This window comes from Nannospalax galili, unplaced genomic scaffold (genome assembly GCF_000622305.1).
Source record: "Nannospalax galili isolate Female #2095 unplaced genomic scaffold, S.galili_v1.0 scaffold3, whole genome shotgun sequence".
Classification (NCBI taxonomy): Eukaryota; Metazoa; Chordata; class Mammalia; order Rodentia; family Spalacidae; genus Nannospalax; species Nannospalax galili.
This window is the reverse complement of record NW_008351466.1, coordinates 6,247,954-6,264,613: the sequence shown is the minus strand read 5'-3', so window position 1 is coordinate 6,264,613 and position 16,660 is coordinate 6,247,954. Positions and strand designations below refer to the sequence as shown.

General features: G+C 35.9%; 1 protein-coding gene across 5 annotated transcripts in view; it reads left to right on the top strand.

The window, feature by feature from the left end:
- Positions 1-16,660, top strand: part of Diaph2 (diaphanous related formin 2) — an 835,758-nt gene that overhangs the window by 32,535 nt on the left and 786,563 nt on the right. For 4 of the 5 annotated variants that reach the window (XM_029553627.1, XM_029553628.1, XM_017801998.2 and 1 more), the window contains exon 2: positions 15,640-15,672. The exons of the other annotated variant lie outside the window; for it this stretch is intronic. In XM_029553627.1, the coding sequence (XP_029409487.1) occupies positions 15,640-15,672 (33 nt within the window). The remainder of the gene's footprint in view (positions 1-15,639; positions 15,673-16,660) is intronic. 5 annotated transcript variants of the gene reach the window in all.

Here is a 16,660-nt window from a genome sequence, read left to right as displayed (position 1 = left end):
GTGTGTGTGTGTGTGTGTGTGTGTGTGTGTGTGTGTTTCAAATCATGAGGTAAATGCTTATAGAACTAGAAGCTGGAGACTCTTTTAAAAAAGCAGCTTGAAATAGCTAATTTAACTGTTTGGGATTTTTACCATTCTTTTGTACTTCTCCCATCCCTGAGGCTCTTGGTTAATCTTTGCTGAAAGTGAACCAAATCCTTCCAGCATTCTTGTTCAGATTGCAGGTGTAATCTTTGGGATTTTGCTGGAAATTGGCAGCTGAATAGTATTGATACTGTCAGTCTCACAGTCTCCCTTTATTTTGTTCAGCAGTTACTTTGTGATTGTTTTCTTTGCTAAACTTGGGTTCATTTGTAAAAGCTGCTCACATGTATCTTCTCTCAGTTTCAATTTATTTTCCTCCCAGTTTTTCTCCCTCAGGTCATGGGATGTTATCTATTTCTTTGTTGTTGTTTGTTTATTGCAACATTCACTCCAGCATTGGTCAAAAATTTCCTTCTGGCTTTGCACATTACGAAAATCTAGTAGACCTTCCTACCCACAGAAAATTCTTTCCAGGTCTATCAGTAGATGCCTGAAGCCACAGATGGTAGTGATTCCTGCATATACTCTTGTTTTCCACCTGTGACAAAGTTTAATTTATAAATTAGGTACAGTAAGAAATTAGCAATAAGTAATAAAGAATAACAATGATAACAGCATACTACAATATAAGTTAGGCAAATGTGCTCTATCTTTCTTGAAAGAGACAAGAGAAATGTTTATATTTTGAGACTGCAGTTGCCTGAGACTCTGGGTGCCAAAGTGAAGATAAGGGAGTACTGTTTAGCACAGAAACCGAAATTTAGTGCTGACAAGAACTTTATAGTTTATCTTCTCTAGAAGGATTTGGCCCTGTCCTTTCTGGAAATGTTTTACCATGTCCCATAATGTTTGAGACATTTTCATACTTGATCATGGTAAAAGTTCATGTAAAACTTTAAAGTACTTTCTAAACCTACTTTAGTTGGGGGATTATTTTGTTAGTGTAGCTTTGTATATTATTTCAGTTCCAACAGTCTCATTGGACATGCTGGCAGAAAACTTCCAATAAGTTTGACAGATTTTACTTGTACTTTTGTACTTTTTGAGGTCTTGCAATGAACTACTCAGTTATAAATGGATATTTCCTTCTTCAAAATATATTTTATTTTTTTATTTTATATGTACGACTTTGCATGTGTATGTGTACCTATGTATGCCATGCTCATGGAGGCCAGAAGAGGGCATCAGATCCTCTGGAACTGAGTCACAGACAGTTGTTACCTGCCTTGTGGGTGCTGGGAATCGAACCCAGATCCTCTGCAAGAGCAGCCAGTGCTCTTAACTGATGAGCCATCTCTCCAGCCTGTATAAATGGATATTTGTAAAGTAATCTTTTCTGATTTGCTTTCAGTTCCAGTATTTTCCCCCTTGAGACTCCATAATGATTTAATTAAATTGTATGGGTTGTAGACACTAGAAAACTTTTTAGTAGTATTTTATACATATGAGCTTCTCTGGGTTCTTAGTCTCACTGGTAAAAAAGAATTAAAAAAAATGCATGGAAGGAAGCTCTAGGACCATTTTTCTAGCCTTTGAGAGAGAAACAAGTGGGCAGTGAGCATAATGGCGAGGAGGAAGCCTCTTTTAGAGGAAGAGTGATGGCAACCGAAGTGTTCGAAAATCAGGTTTGGGATGTAGGCCAGTATTCATAGAAAAGATAGAAAAGGGGAAAGGAAAAGGTAGGTTTTCTGATTTGTAACTCTGAAAAGTGAGAAGACTTAGCAGTGAAAATCTATAAGTAACTAACCCAGAGGCATAGGGAGGGAGGGAAGGAGGGAGGGAGGGGGAAAGAGAGAGAGAGAAGTGTTATTAGGTCAGGCATCCTTAAGATTTAGGCTGGTATGTGATTTTTTTTTTTATATCTTTAAAAGGAGAAATTGTGATGCTTTGTATTCTTAAAAATTGCTGTGTAACCAGGGACCCAGATGTGCTGCCCAGGGAAGGGCCCATCCTCAATGGCCTCCCAAGCCTGCTAATGCCTGTCTAGCTGCCTGACAACTTTATACTGGTTTCACTCCTCTTGATTCCATTGAGCAAGATCATTTAGTTTGTGGCTTTGTGTTCTTGATGGAACTCTCAGAGAAACTAATGTTTGACTAAGTGAGGCTTCCTCACTATTTCCAGAGTTTATGTTGAAATTGTCAGATCCTTGAGAGATGAAGTTAATATATTTATTTTTATATTGCTGGAACTAAATTTAGGTACATGAAGGCAGAAAATAGGAAGATTCTTAATTTTTGTTTTAAGATTTATTGCATATAATTTTGTTGTCATGTAATTTAAATACAATAAACATTTTAATGCAAATTCCAACTAAAAATTCATCTTAGAGAAATAATTAGCATTTATTCCACAGCAGTTTCCTTCCATATTTTGATGGAAAAATCTTCTAACATATGCTTATGAGAGTACATTTGCTGCTTACTATTTTGTGTTTTACAGTTGACTAGTCAAGTGCTGACTAATGAATACCTGTAAAGGTCTGTGCCGGAAAAGAAAGCTTTATACACAGGTTAAGTTACACAAGCTAAGTTCATAGAAAGTGATTGGGGAGGCATACAACCTTTGTGCTCTATGGTTCTTGCTTGAATTTTGAAAGCAGCTATGTAAATGATCTAAGATGTTAGGTCAGGAACTTTAATTAGTTTTCACCCAAGGAAACTAGTGAATAGACTTGGGTGCTGAGGTGCTTCCTGTCTGTGAGATAAGTTGCACCATACCCCATAGTACAGTGTTTGCTATTTATCTTGTAAAGGGTTATTCTTGGCTGACATAGTGATGTTAAAAACTCAGAGAATGCTATGTATATTAGTTTTGTTTAACCTCTGTGTGCCTCAGTTTACTAATCAAAAATTGAGACAATACTTTTACTACAGGATACTTGTGGGAATTGAACACAAGCACTAAGAGCAATGCTTGGTACACCACTGTACTGAGTGAATCTTAATTAGTATTGGTGATATTCTCTCTAGGTCTGATTTTTCTTTTCTCCTATTTCAGTATACAAATTGCAAATCAATACCATTCCCTGCTAGTTAGTGTTCTCCGCAATTTGGTAATTACAGAAATTCTTATTCATTCCTTCTCTCTTCTTCCCTTTGCATGTCCTCTCACTCCCTCTCTCTTAATTTCCTTGTCTCTCTCCTTTTGCCTTCCCCTTTTCCTACCATCTCTCAGTATATTTATTTGACTTGTTGCATTGGAACTGGAGCAGTATATGCAAACTAGACAGGGTCTAAATGGCTAGATATTGTTTTTTGGGTTCTACGTTTAAAACAATTGATAAGGAATTTTGACTATGGCAGTCTTTTGAGGGAATGGGTCATAGTCTGCTGTAAAATGAACAACACAGGGCCTAACAGTATACAGGGCCATCTTTAACCCATTTCTGAGGCATGATCCAAATTCTAAGAACTCTTTCCTAATTTGAAATTCATATTCTGTAATGAGAAATTACATACTGTGATAAATATTCTAAACAAGGCATGAACCAAGATGTTGGTAGTAATAAAAATGTATTTTGTGAACTGGGCTTGGTGGAGCATGCCTTTAATCCCAGCACTAGGGGGCAGAGGCAGGTAGATTTCTGTGACAGTGAGGCTAGCCTGCTCTATGTAGCAAGTTCCAGGCCAGCTGGGGCTACAGGGAGATCCTGTCTCAATAATCACACACACACACACACACACACACACACACACACACACACGTATATACATGTATATGTGTGTATTAAGCTGATGTGCTAATTCAACTATCATTTGAGAACCTTTATTCTGTAGGAAAATATAGAGACAAAACTAGCTCCATATGCTATATCATTTGCTTTGACCCATAAATGTGCAAGTGTTATCACTTAAGTTGTGAAGGTCATCAGACAAAGGGACATGCAGCTCATTGCTTTTATTTTATAATGATGTAGTGATTATATACTATATATAATCCTTCAAAAGCCAGATGTAGTTGCTGCTTTATTTGCAGGTGTTTTCCTTCCATATATAAAGATACCAAATGCATGAAGTGTTCATACTGAAAAACCAAAATGTAGAAGAAACTTGAGGCCTGCCACTAACACAATTGTTGCTTTATCTAATATCATAAAAATGTCCCAAACTAAAATTACCTGTTAATTTGTTATGGTAGTATTTGTAAAACATAGTAGTACAAGTGACATTTTTCTTATGTTCTTTTTACTACATTGACAGTTTCTCTTGCTGTCTTAGAAGTAAATGCCTTAAGCAAATTGAAACTGGGTTTAAAAGTGAAAATAAAAACAAAACTGGTTAAGGAACAGTGTTGGACAAAAGCTTTTAACAGAGCTATCACAACTTAGTTTAGAATCTGAAAAGCCCATTTTGAGAAAAATGAAGTGTGTACATTTTATAATTTTTGTTAACACTAACAAAATATTATATTTTAGGAAATTGTATTATTTTTTCCCTACCATACCATTATATTTTGTGTAAGTCTTTAAATCTTCAGTATTTGTTATGATTTGTAGCTATTTTAAAAGTTTTTCTGTAAGTCTGAATCAGCTGTTGGCCTCCTCTATACTGAAGGCTGTCTGCTTTAATTTGGAAGACATTATTTGGAGTTGCAGTTTTAAAAATGTTTCCCAAGAGCTCAAAAACTGAATTAAATAAGTAAACTTTTTAGACTTAACTCATTCCTGAATTGTGAATTGTTATCAAATTCAGGAATATCAGCTAAAAGTATTGGCAATGATATTAACTTAAATTGTTAGTTGAATTTTATATATTTCCTAGAAATTTATGTTTAATAATGCCACATTCAAAGTTCATGTATAATTTTCAGTTTTATGCAATTTATGCCCTTGAAGTGTTAAAAGAGTGAATCATTTTATTTTGTCAGATTAATTTTGCAGCTACATCAGAAAACTAAATGATGTGGTTATTTATAAAAGCTACTTGAAGTAGATACATGACAAGTCATTGTAAGGTGAAGTATCTCCAGAGTAGTAATCATAGCCATTTAGAGGTTATTTGTGTGTTGTAAAGATAGTAATCACAACAACATATATTTAAATTACTCTGTTTAATACAAACAACAATCATATGTCTGGGTACATTGCTTCAATAACAAGGGTAATTTTAAACAAAATTACATGTACTAACATCCTCTCTATTCCAATTGCTACCACCTAATCTGAGCTCTTACCATAACAACTGGATCATTCTTTCTCTCTGTCTCTCTGTCTTCCTTCTCAAAGCCCCAATTTCATCAGTCATTACAAATCTGGGTGCTTACTGTATGCTGGAAGTGCTGCAGAAAACCTGAGGACATGGTTGGGACAAAGAGTGATGAGACTTAGTCCTGAGTTTGGGTATGGCAGTGTATGCCTGTAATACCAGAACTAGGGAAGGTGAGACAGGAAGACTATGAGTGTGAGTTTGAGGCTATTTGAAAACAATGACATTTTGTATTGAAAAACAATGACAATAACAAAGTGTATATATATGCATACAAAGACTATATATATATATATATGAGAGAGAGAGAGAGAGGGAGGGAGAGAGACAGTTTACAGTATAGCATGAAAGACAAATAATAGGTAATCATCATTTGAAAATTGGAAAGGGGAAGGTCAGGAGCCATGTGTCACTATGAGAGAACTGTAACCTTAGCTAAGAGCAGAGGCGATGAAGGGGAGATGCCAATTGTAGAAAGGTGGGGTGCAGTGACTACTCAAAGCATAGAGCTCAAGGAAAGGCAAAAACTGACAAAGAACTCAAGCTCTACCCAGCAATGTTATGCTGCTAAATATTTTTGAACAAAGATTTCAGAATGAGACATTTTAGAGCATGGCTTCCTAATTAGACCTAAATGCTAATCAAAATATTAATGCAAAATAGAATAATATATTATCTTACATAGCATTATTGTGAGGCTTTAAATGGGACAATGTCTGTAAAGCTTTTAGTATAGTGTCTGGCACATAAGAACCACTCAGTAAATGATCACTGTGACACACATAAGAAAAGGCCATACCTGCTGATGTCTGTAAGATTCCCGAAACCTTTGATTCATTCGCTCATCAGTCCTAAGTATTATAGGGCCACAAACCTTTTCTGAAATTCCAAAACCTAAAACTTCTGAAAATGGGCTTTTATGCTTTGACTATAAAGCCTGACCTACCTGAGTCTTTGTCCAGTCTTTATTTACTCTGTTTTGTGGAACATGCATGTTTCACTGAGAAACTTGAATTCATTGCAGTCAATGTGCTACTGCAGGTCTTGCCTGGTATATTTTGTTATTTATGGTTCCCATAACATTCCTTTCTAAAACATGAATCATTTGGAATTCCGGAACACATCTAGCTTCAGATGTAGGTAAAAAATTATGGATCCATGCCATTCAAATTCAACTTTTTGAAACATCACATTTTCCCCTGTGAATCAGGAAGTCCTAAAGACACCCAGTGGTTGACAAATTTTGTGTACATTACTCCTTGTGGTTTTCAAGACTGCCTCTAATCTGACCACAGCCTACATACTGAAAATGTATTATGTGAGCCAGGCGTGGTGGTGCATGTCTTTAACCCCAGCACTTGGGAGGCAGAGGCGGGCGGATCTTTGTGAGTTCGAGGCCAGTCTGGTGGTCTACATAGTGAATTCCAGGCCAGCTGGGGCTACAGGAAGACACTGTCTCAAAAAGAAAAAAAAAAGTGTTATGTTAAACCTTTTGTTTCCTAAGACCACCTCCATCAGATTCTGTGACTACAATGTGCATGCGCTTTTTTTTCTTTTTTAATCAGACTTTTCTTTCTTTCTGGCTGTTCCTGTTCAACAATTAAGATACCATTCTTAGCATAGTTTTTCAGTGAAGTTACACTTTATTTTGTTCTTCCCTAAATTCTTATTGTATGTGAATGGACTCGCCAACTGTTTGTGAAGCTGGGCCAGCTACTGTCCTAAGTGTCAGATATCAGAAAGCGAATAAGACAGTAATGGTCTCTGCTCTGAGGAAACTTTTCTAGAAATTAGAACACAAATACGTAAACAGTAAATAGGCTTGTTTCAGATGTTGGTTAATGCTGTGAAGACAATAGACAAGACAGTATGATAGAGGAGGAGGAGAAGCTGCTTTCCTTAGAAACTCATTGCTTTCTACTTTCTAATTACCTACTTGTTTTTATGTGGTTAGTTTTCACTCCCCACTTAGATGGTACATGCCTTAAGGGAAGAATCGTGTCTTATACTTCTAAATGCTATGAAGTGCTGGCTGTTTAGTAATGGATACTTGATTAAAGTTTGGTTGATTCATTCATCTTTTTGTTAACAGAGAAGGTAAACTGCTGGGTATCTGCTGGTGATCTGCTGGGTATTAAAGTATCTGTATTTATGTAAAGCTAGCTTTTCTATTCCCATTTTTTCTTTTCTTTTTTTATTCATAGACCAAGAATGAAGAAGTTTCATGTCCAAATTTTTTCCCATCTCAAATGGTTTAGTATGTAGCAAACGAACATGATTTCTGTACCTAAAGAAGCTCTTATTCTTAAGAAGCTGAATTATTCGCACAGTTGTGTTTGCTCAATTCAGATCTTATGCATCTTCCACCAATTCATTATTATGAATTTTTGTTTAAGACCTAAGAGGGAGGTATACTTTTCATGAGCCATGTGCCTCTAGACCTGAGGTGGATCATGCTTGTTAGACAGAAGAGACTGCTAGATTCCCATATCATAGTCACCTGTTCTGCCACTTAAGTTTCCAGCAGGCCAGTTCATTTAATATTAACTATATCTTGTTAGGACAGATAAACAAATTTAATAAAACAGTAGTCTTTTGCTTCATGAAGAAAACTGAAGCCCTGAACTTTGGTGTTATATTTGATCTCTTGTACACAAATATTTTTTTTCTTTATAAATGAACGAACATCTTGAGAAGAAGATCCAAAAAAGAATGTTTCTAGTCAGAACGATGGCAGAAAAAATTTTGGTTTGTAATAGCAAAAACTCCAGCAGATTAAATTTTGAGGCTTTGACTTGACAGTACTGCTGAGATGGTATGCTTATAGGTATAAAAATATAAATGTATTTTTTGAGCTCGGCATGGTGGCACAGGTCTTTAATCTAAACATTCAGGAGGCAGAGTCAGGCTGCTCTCTGTGAAATCGAGGCCAACGTAGTCTACATAGTGAGTTCCAGGTTAGCTGGGGCTACAGGGAGACCCTGTCTCAAAAAGACCCAAAAGAGTATTTTTCTATTCAAATGATGAAATGGACAATTACAGGTTTTAACAAAATAAGGTAAGTAATTGGAACTTAATGTTAGGCCTTTGATTGCTGAAGGCAGAGCCATGTGTCTTTAGATGTGCAGTGCCTAGCATTCTTCAAGTTCATCTAGCATCTCTTCATAAGTCTTAATTGTGATGGAGGACAGTAGTGTTTATGATCATGTATTCATATCTGAAAACGAGGTGTCCTGTTTGAAAAGAGTTGAAAGAATGATTAGGGGTAATTTTAAATACAGTCAGTAATTACTTACATGATGTTGAAAGCTCAGATTTGTTCCTCTGTCATCTCAAAAGCAAACCTCTACACTGACCTTGGTTTTAAAAGTCAGATTATAGATAACTCTCTTGGTGAAATAAACAGAATGGAGATCTACCGAATTAACACAAAATCTTTATGAAGTATTTTAGTAACTGTATAGAATGTTCAGTTTTATTACCGGATGTTTGTATGGCCTGGCATTGTTTTGATTGTACTTATTCATTTTTAAAGTTCACAGTAAAATATCATAAAAAAGTTGAAAGGCAGAACTACTTCCTTCTGTGACTGCCACTGATCTCAATAGGCATTGGACAGACATACCATGTAGAGAAACCAAACTCTGTCCAGATCAGTGGTTGATGCTGATCCCCTTCCTCATGGTCTTTCTATCTTGGAAGCATTTGGAAATTATAGTACAGTAGTGCTTTATCAGAATGCCCACAATCCATTGTGATTGTTCTTTCATTCCTCTAAATTCCAGCTAAACTCTAACCTCTGTAAAGGAAGAAAACATGCTTCCTTTGGGTTTTCTTTTCCCCAATTTGTTCTCAATATCTAGTATCAAACAGGAGCATAGTAGATGCTCAAGTATTTGTTCAACTGACTTAAATGCGTCTTTCTGTGTCCTGTTGCCCTTGGCCTCTTAGAGTTCAAGATACGTAAAGCTGGGTGAATAATTGACCCTTTTTTTTCTTTGTTGTAATGGCCAACTTATTGATTTTCTTGAAAAGAGAAGAAAATTGTCAACCATAGTGATTGAGTTGATGATGAGACTTTTGAGTTATATCCAATTTAGTTGTCCAATTTCTGTGGTGCTAGACTAATTGCACAATGTTTATAAAGCATTGTATTACCATGTAACATTTGCCATAAGAGAGTTGAATCTTTATATCTTGCTGCTTTTGTTAATTTCTGCCTGATTGAGAAAATTAAAACTTAATTTTCTTACAATAATGATCTTTTGCATTGCAATAAAAATGTCAGCATTTGAGCTTGTAAGTAAGTCAGCCATTTCTCCTTCTCTTAACGGGTTGAGACTCCAGAGCAATACTTTTATAATTATACAATACTCATATAATACTGTACTCTTATATTTAGTATAGCTGATCATAAATGAAGTTTAATAAACTCTGATTGCTTGACTAATGAACATTCTGATTTCTTTTTCAGAGTTGATTTTTAATGAAAATATATGGTCACTATACTTATTGATGCAATATGTCCTCATTGTAATGACCATTATCGTTAGATTTGTATAATAAAAACCTACCAAAATGACTTTAATCACGGCTTCTAATTCAAGGGTGTGATGCTAATTTTTGTGGCCACTTTTGTTTCTTGATTTTTAAAGTTCGTGTGTTGCTCTACAGTTTGTAAAATGAGTAAAGTGTATGTTTACTTCTGTGTGGTTTGATGGTAAGATACATACCCTTACATAAAGTATATTCAGAAAAGATTGGAGAACTTTCTCCTGAACAATACTGTTACAAATGAAATATTTTATTTATTAATTTTTTTCTCTACTGAGGTTCTTTCACACATGCTAGGTGAGTGCTCTACCCCTGAGCTACAATGCAGTCCGGAAAGTGTACTTTAGTACAGCTCTTTCAAATGTGTTTTAAAGGTCAGTTCACATAAAATGATTGATTTAATCTTGACAAAAGCAGCTCTTTATAGTTCTTTGAACTTCTTCTGTTTGGTGTCATTTTTGTTACTCTGATGGAGTGCTTTTGTGTATTTCTTTTTGACATTTAAAGACATTCGTGTGGCAAAATTTTTTTCTATTGCTTATCATTTAATTGCACCTTATCCTATGATTTCAGTGCATTTTTAATGTGCAGCGGCCAAAAAAATCTCAACATCAGAAATAAAATCTCCTTGTGTTTGTTAAACATTTTCCTTTTCAGTAGACTGTGATCACCTTTTATAAAGGTGATTATTAATCAACAATTATAAAGAAATATTTTAAATAATGTTATACTTATTAAATATTATATTTTTGAAAGGAAATTTAAAAATATTTCATTTTTATTTCATATGTATGAGTATATTGCTGCATGTAGGTAGGTGCACTTGTGTCATGCAGTGCCCTTGGAAGTTAGAAGAAGGCATCATATTCCCTGGAACTGGATTTACAAATGGTCGTTAGTTCTCATGTGGGTGCTAAGAATCAAATCCAGGCCCTCAGCAAGAAGAGTCAGTGCCCTTAACAGCTGATTCATCTCCACAGCCTTGAGAGGAAATTTTTTTTTAATAAAGATTTTTTTGGTTTATGTGTATGCATATGTGCCTGTATGAGTATGAGTGTCTGCCATATGTATGCAGGTGTATGCAGGAGCCAGAAGAGAGTGCCAGATCTCCCTGGATCTGCCATCCGATGTGGATGCTGGGAACTGAACATGGGTCATCTGAAAGAACAGTATATGCTCTTAAATGTCTTGCCATCTCTCCAGCTCCTAAAAGCAGATTTTTTTCAGGGGGCTTTTAGAGGCAGGGTATCCTGTAGCCCCAGCTGGCCTGGAGACAAGGTAGACCAGGCTGGCGCCTCCCTCTCACAGAGATCCACCTATCTCTGCCTCCTGAGTGCTGGGATTAAAAGCATGTGCCACCATGCCCATCTCTTTCTGAAAGCAGATTTTTGTGTGTGTTTTTGAATCAGGGTCTCCTTGTAGCCCTAGTTGGCCTGGAACTCGCTGTGTACATAGACCAGGCTGGCCTCGAACTCACAAAGACCAGGCTGTCTCTGCCTCTCAAGTGCTGGGATTAAAGGCGTGTGCCACCATGCCTGGCTCTGAAAGCAGATTTTTTTAATGAGAGCCATGTATGAGAAAATATTGTATTAGATTAAATGTGCACATCTATATAGAATGTATGTTCTATAGTGCAATGAAATTTATAAAGCATGTGCAGAAAGCTTTTCTTTATGGTTTCTATCACAGGTAATTGGGAAAATTTTTTACATGAATACAATTTTCTATGTGCCTTGGTGTGCTCTATGATTCTTGAAAATAACTGTTAGGGAAAAAAATCTTTCAAAAATAAAATAGAGCTTAATCATCTAGTTTTATTTTTAATCCATATTCCACATTTGGTTTACCAATAGCCAAATTTTAAAATCAAGAGAAGCTCTCAAAATAGAAATACAGCTACCAAAATGAGCATTCCAAGTGAAGAGACCAGCATCGGCACAAGTAGGATATCATAGGTCATGTACTGGGCAAAGGGTTTCAGTTTTTGAGTTATATAGTACAAGGGTCATGAGGGAAAAAGTAGAATATGGCCTAATGCCAAATCATACAGGACTTGCATGCATTTGGATTATTAGTCTTTACAGGTCATCAAGAGGCATTATGTATTTATGAAAGGGACTATGATTATCATTTAAAATCATTACTGAGCTTCAATGTGTATCAGGCAACATTCTAGGCATTTGAAACATATCCCCAAACCAGACAGAAAGGAATCCCTGTCTTTGTACAGCTCATATTTGTAGTGCACAAAACAGACAATTAAAGGGTAGCTCAGTGGTAGAGTGATTCCCTAGCATGTTCAAGGTCCTGGGATAAATCCCCAGTATTTGAGAAAACAATACAAAAGCCAACAGACCAAAAATAATAATAAGAAAAGATGTTGTTTGGTTTTTTAAGTCTTCTTTGAAGAAGAAAAGAAAAATGGGAATGTGTGGATGAAGCCAATGTTATCATTAACATAGGATTAATAGAGTAGGCCTCACTGAGAAAACAAACAAACAAACAAACAACAACTTGCAGTCGGAAGAAAGAGCCCATTTCTGTGGGTGTCTGTCTTTCTAGGGACCCTGAGATGGTCAGGGTGAATGGAGATAGTTGAACCAAGAGAAAGCAATAGGAGAATATGGCAGGAATCTTGTAGTCATTGTACTGAGTTTGACTTGGATTGGAAGGGAAAATAGAGTCATTGCAGTTCTTAGCTGCAGAGTGACCTTTGTTTTCACAGCATAACTTTACTCTTTTCAAAACTAACAGTGGGGGCTGGAGAGATGGCTCAGCTGTTAAGAGCACTGGCTTCTCTTGCAGACGATCCAGGTATAGTTCCCAGCATTCACATGGTGGCTAAGAACTGTCCATAACTCCAGTTCCAGGGGCTCTGATGCCCTCTTCTGACCTCTGCAGGCATTGTGTGACACAGGTGCATTTACCTATATACAGGCCATGTCATACACATAAAATAAAAATAATAAATAAAATATTTTTAAAGGCCTAACTATAAGAGAGCAAAGGTGGAATCAGGCAGACAAGTTGGTAGCAAATCTAGGTAATAGCTGATGGTATCTTGAAGATTTTGTATGTGTGTGGTGGGGGGGCCGTGCTGAAAGACTGTGGTGAGTCTGAACAGTTGTGTGCTTGGCTATTGGAAATGGAGGAGTATACTGAGGTAGTATTGAAGTATTAAGCACAGACAAATGGATTGCAGGGGTACCATTGGCATAAGTGGTTCACTCTTGTTTGTGAAATGAGAAGTTTGGCTTAGGTTGTCCTAAATTCTACCCACCTCAAATTGTCCATATTAGGTGACTTAATTGAGACAAAAAGGTGTTATTTCAAAATGGGAGAATAGCGGGACAGAGAAGGCTCCAGTATCTTTTTATAAGATCGGTTGAAGTATTTCTAGCATTTCTATTTTTCTTGTGTTTGTCTTCACTGATTAAATTGTCAACGTGTGTTCAATTGAGGTAGTGATTTGGAGCATTTTTGACATATGTATACCTTAACTTAGGAAATTTGACTAACCCAAATCATGTTTTTCTAATTTACATTCTGGCTTTGGAGATATGGATATTTCCAATCTTAAGTTTATAACCCTGCAGAAATGGAAGAAAATGAAAGCAGGAGTTGCTTAAGGATTTATATAATCTGTCTCAAAAACTCAGGTCGACAGGCCCTCATCAGACAGCAACAGAGTTACTGCAGGCCTGTGATTTGACTTTATAAGAAATCAAGTTTATCGTTATGCATGAGAGTTTTTTATAACCCACCAGAAAAAAATGAAAGAGAAAATAGTTGGTAGAGAAACTTCTTAGGCGAATTTGTTTTTAAAAACTTGCTGTAGTTTTGATATAAATAATTGCCCCCTTTTTTGACATTTGTGTTTGTGTATGCTGCATATATTTGTGTGTGAGTTTGTGAATGCGTGCTTGTGTGTGTGAGTGTTGAAGCATGTACATTAGGGTGTCTGTGGAAGTCACATGACAACACTGGGTGTTTGCTGGTCCTCAGCTTCTGTCTTGAGACAGGGTATCTTTGTTGCTCATGTCAGACTACCTGGCCTACTAGCTTCCATGAATTCGTCTGTCTCTGCCTCTTGTCCTAGAAACACTGGGATTATAGATGCACAGGACTGGGTTTATAGATGCATAGCACTGCACCTGGCTCTAGGGGTTCGCACTTAGGACATCAAGGTTGCATAACAAACACTTTACCTACTGAACCATCTTTTCACTTCCTCATTTTCTTTTTCCATGGCAGTACAAATTCATTGTTAAGATGAAGATTTAATACAGATATTAGAAGTTTAGATTTCTGAGGGAATCAAAGAATTAAAAGTGTAAAAGGATCTATACATGCAATAGTATATTTGCCACAGCTGTTCTGAGGAAGGGTGATCTTTAACAGCATGGAACTTGTAGTAATTGAACACAGTTTTCTGACGTCCTGAGATCAAGCAGGTTTAACTTACTGAAAACCCACAATGGAATTTTCTCCAGTGAGGGAACTGTATTTTACTTAGTAAAAATGGATCCCAACATCCATGACTAAGTTATATACATATTACTCAGCTTCTTCTGCAAGAAATAATATATGTACATGCCAGTAGGGTTCGATTTAATCTCTAGTAATTATGAAATGGTTCTTTCTAAACATATCTCTCATTTAATAAACTCTTTGATTTATTTATTTTTCTTTTATGTGTATGAGTGTTTTTCTTGCATGTATGTAAGTGCATCCATGTCATGCAATGCCCTCGGAGGAAAGAAGAGGGCATTGGATTCCCTGCAATTGACATTACAGATGGTTGTTAGCAGCAATGTGGGTCCTGGGAACCAAACCTGGGTCCTCTGGAAGAGCAGCCAGTGCTCTTAACTGCTGAGCCATCTCTCCAGCTCCCTAAATATTCCTTTTAATTGACATTTCAGTGTAAGGTCATATGCCATATTAATAGTTTCAGCCAGGGATGGGACTGTGTATATGATATTGATCCTGTAAGATTATATTGACCAGTGACACCTCAGTTTGCTTATGTAGACTCTCATATGTTCACACAATGATGAAATCACTTAATATGCATTTCTAGGGCATATCTTTGTTGTTAAGTGATATGTAACTTATTATATACTGAGAACTACAATTCATACTGATTTTATGTTATTGTGAGATTCTGGACTAGTCTGTGAATCTTGAGGATTACTGAATTGTTAGGTATTATTTAGTTTTGTTACATTCTTCTTCAAGTAATGGATGCACACGGAAGGATGTTTGGGAACACAAACTTGACTAGAGAGACCTTAATATATATGACAAAGTACATAAAACCTGGGGCGGGGAGTTATAAGAGGGAGGCAGATGGGGATGAAGTCTAAATATGGTCAAAATATATTGTACAATATTAGGAATATACAGTAAATAAAAGGTAATTAATATAATGTTGAAAAGCAAACATGATTTATTCATTTCAAAACTTTGATAAAACCTGTAAGGGAATCTGATTTTATTGACTCTCTTATCATACTTGAATACTGTCATCTGGATGTGGCTTTGGAATCTTAGGAGTCATATTTAAAAAGAAATAGATAACTCTTCCCCAGCCAAACCTTTATATTTAATTCTTAAAAGTTTTTTTCTTTAGTGAAAATGCATTATTTATCTGTCAAAGTTTCTAATGGTGACTATTTACATTTGGTAAAAACAGATTCATTCAATTCCTTCAGTTATTATTGCTTTGCTTTATTTATGAAGTTCTCTTATCTGACTGGTATTTCTTCTGTTTGTTTCCTTTCGGTTTTAATAGAACATTCAAATAAAAACTTTGGCAGATGATGTGGTAAGGTGATCTTAGCAGCATATTATTGCATTGCTTATGCATGTTACATTTTTATTAAATAGGTGGACATTAAAGCATTGATATATGCAATATATAACTGCCTGAATGTTTACAAATTGGAGTGGGATAATAGGCACTGGAGTTAATTCTCCTTTTCAAATATTAACATAACCAATTATAACCAGATACCATGGTGCATACCTGTAATTCCAGCACTTCAGGAGGGTTGCTGAAAGTTTGGTGCCAGCCTGGTGTACATAGTGAGTTGTAGGCTAGCCAGGGCTATGTAGTGAGACCCTGTGTCAAACTCTTTTTCCCCCAAAAGCAAAGCCCCCAAACGTCCATAAAAAATTGGGCGAGATCCCAGCAAAATTTTATTATCATTTTGTTATGTAGCATAACCCTTCAAAAAATTGTGCATAAATCTAGATTTTTGAAAACATGGATCTTCCCCCTTTTTTTGATGGCCAAATAAGTTGTGAATATATTAAATACTGATATTGGAGGAAATTAATTTCAAATAGAAAGAAAATTTAGTTCATTATGTTAGTTAGACTTGGGCTATTAAATTTAAAGCCTTAAATATTTCAAGCTCAGATCACCATAGTAATTCCTATTAAAAGTTATAGGCTCAAGTTTAAATGTACTCTTTTATAGCTAAACTTTCTTAAATGGTATTTTAAGTCATATAATTATTTTTTCCTCTGTGAAGTTACCTATCTTAACAGATAATGTTAAGTAGTGTTACTGCTCTATATTGACTTCATTTTCTTACTAAAGTATAGCTGAAATAAAAAAATAAAAACCTTTTGTGCATAGAAATGAAGAGTGTAAAAAAATTCCAGTCAATATGGTAGTAGTGCTGCTACTCAGTAAGAGAGCTTCAACTGCAAAACTGAATTTTAAGTGATATGAAGGAAATGGAAAAGAGATATGTTAATTTCATGGCCAATTGCATATTTAAATACTTTCATGTCCACCACATCTT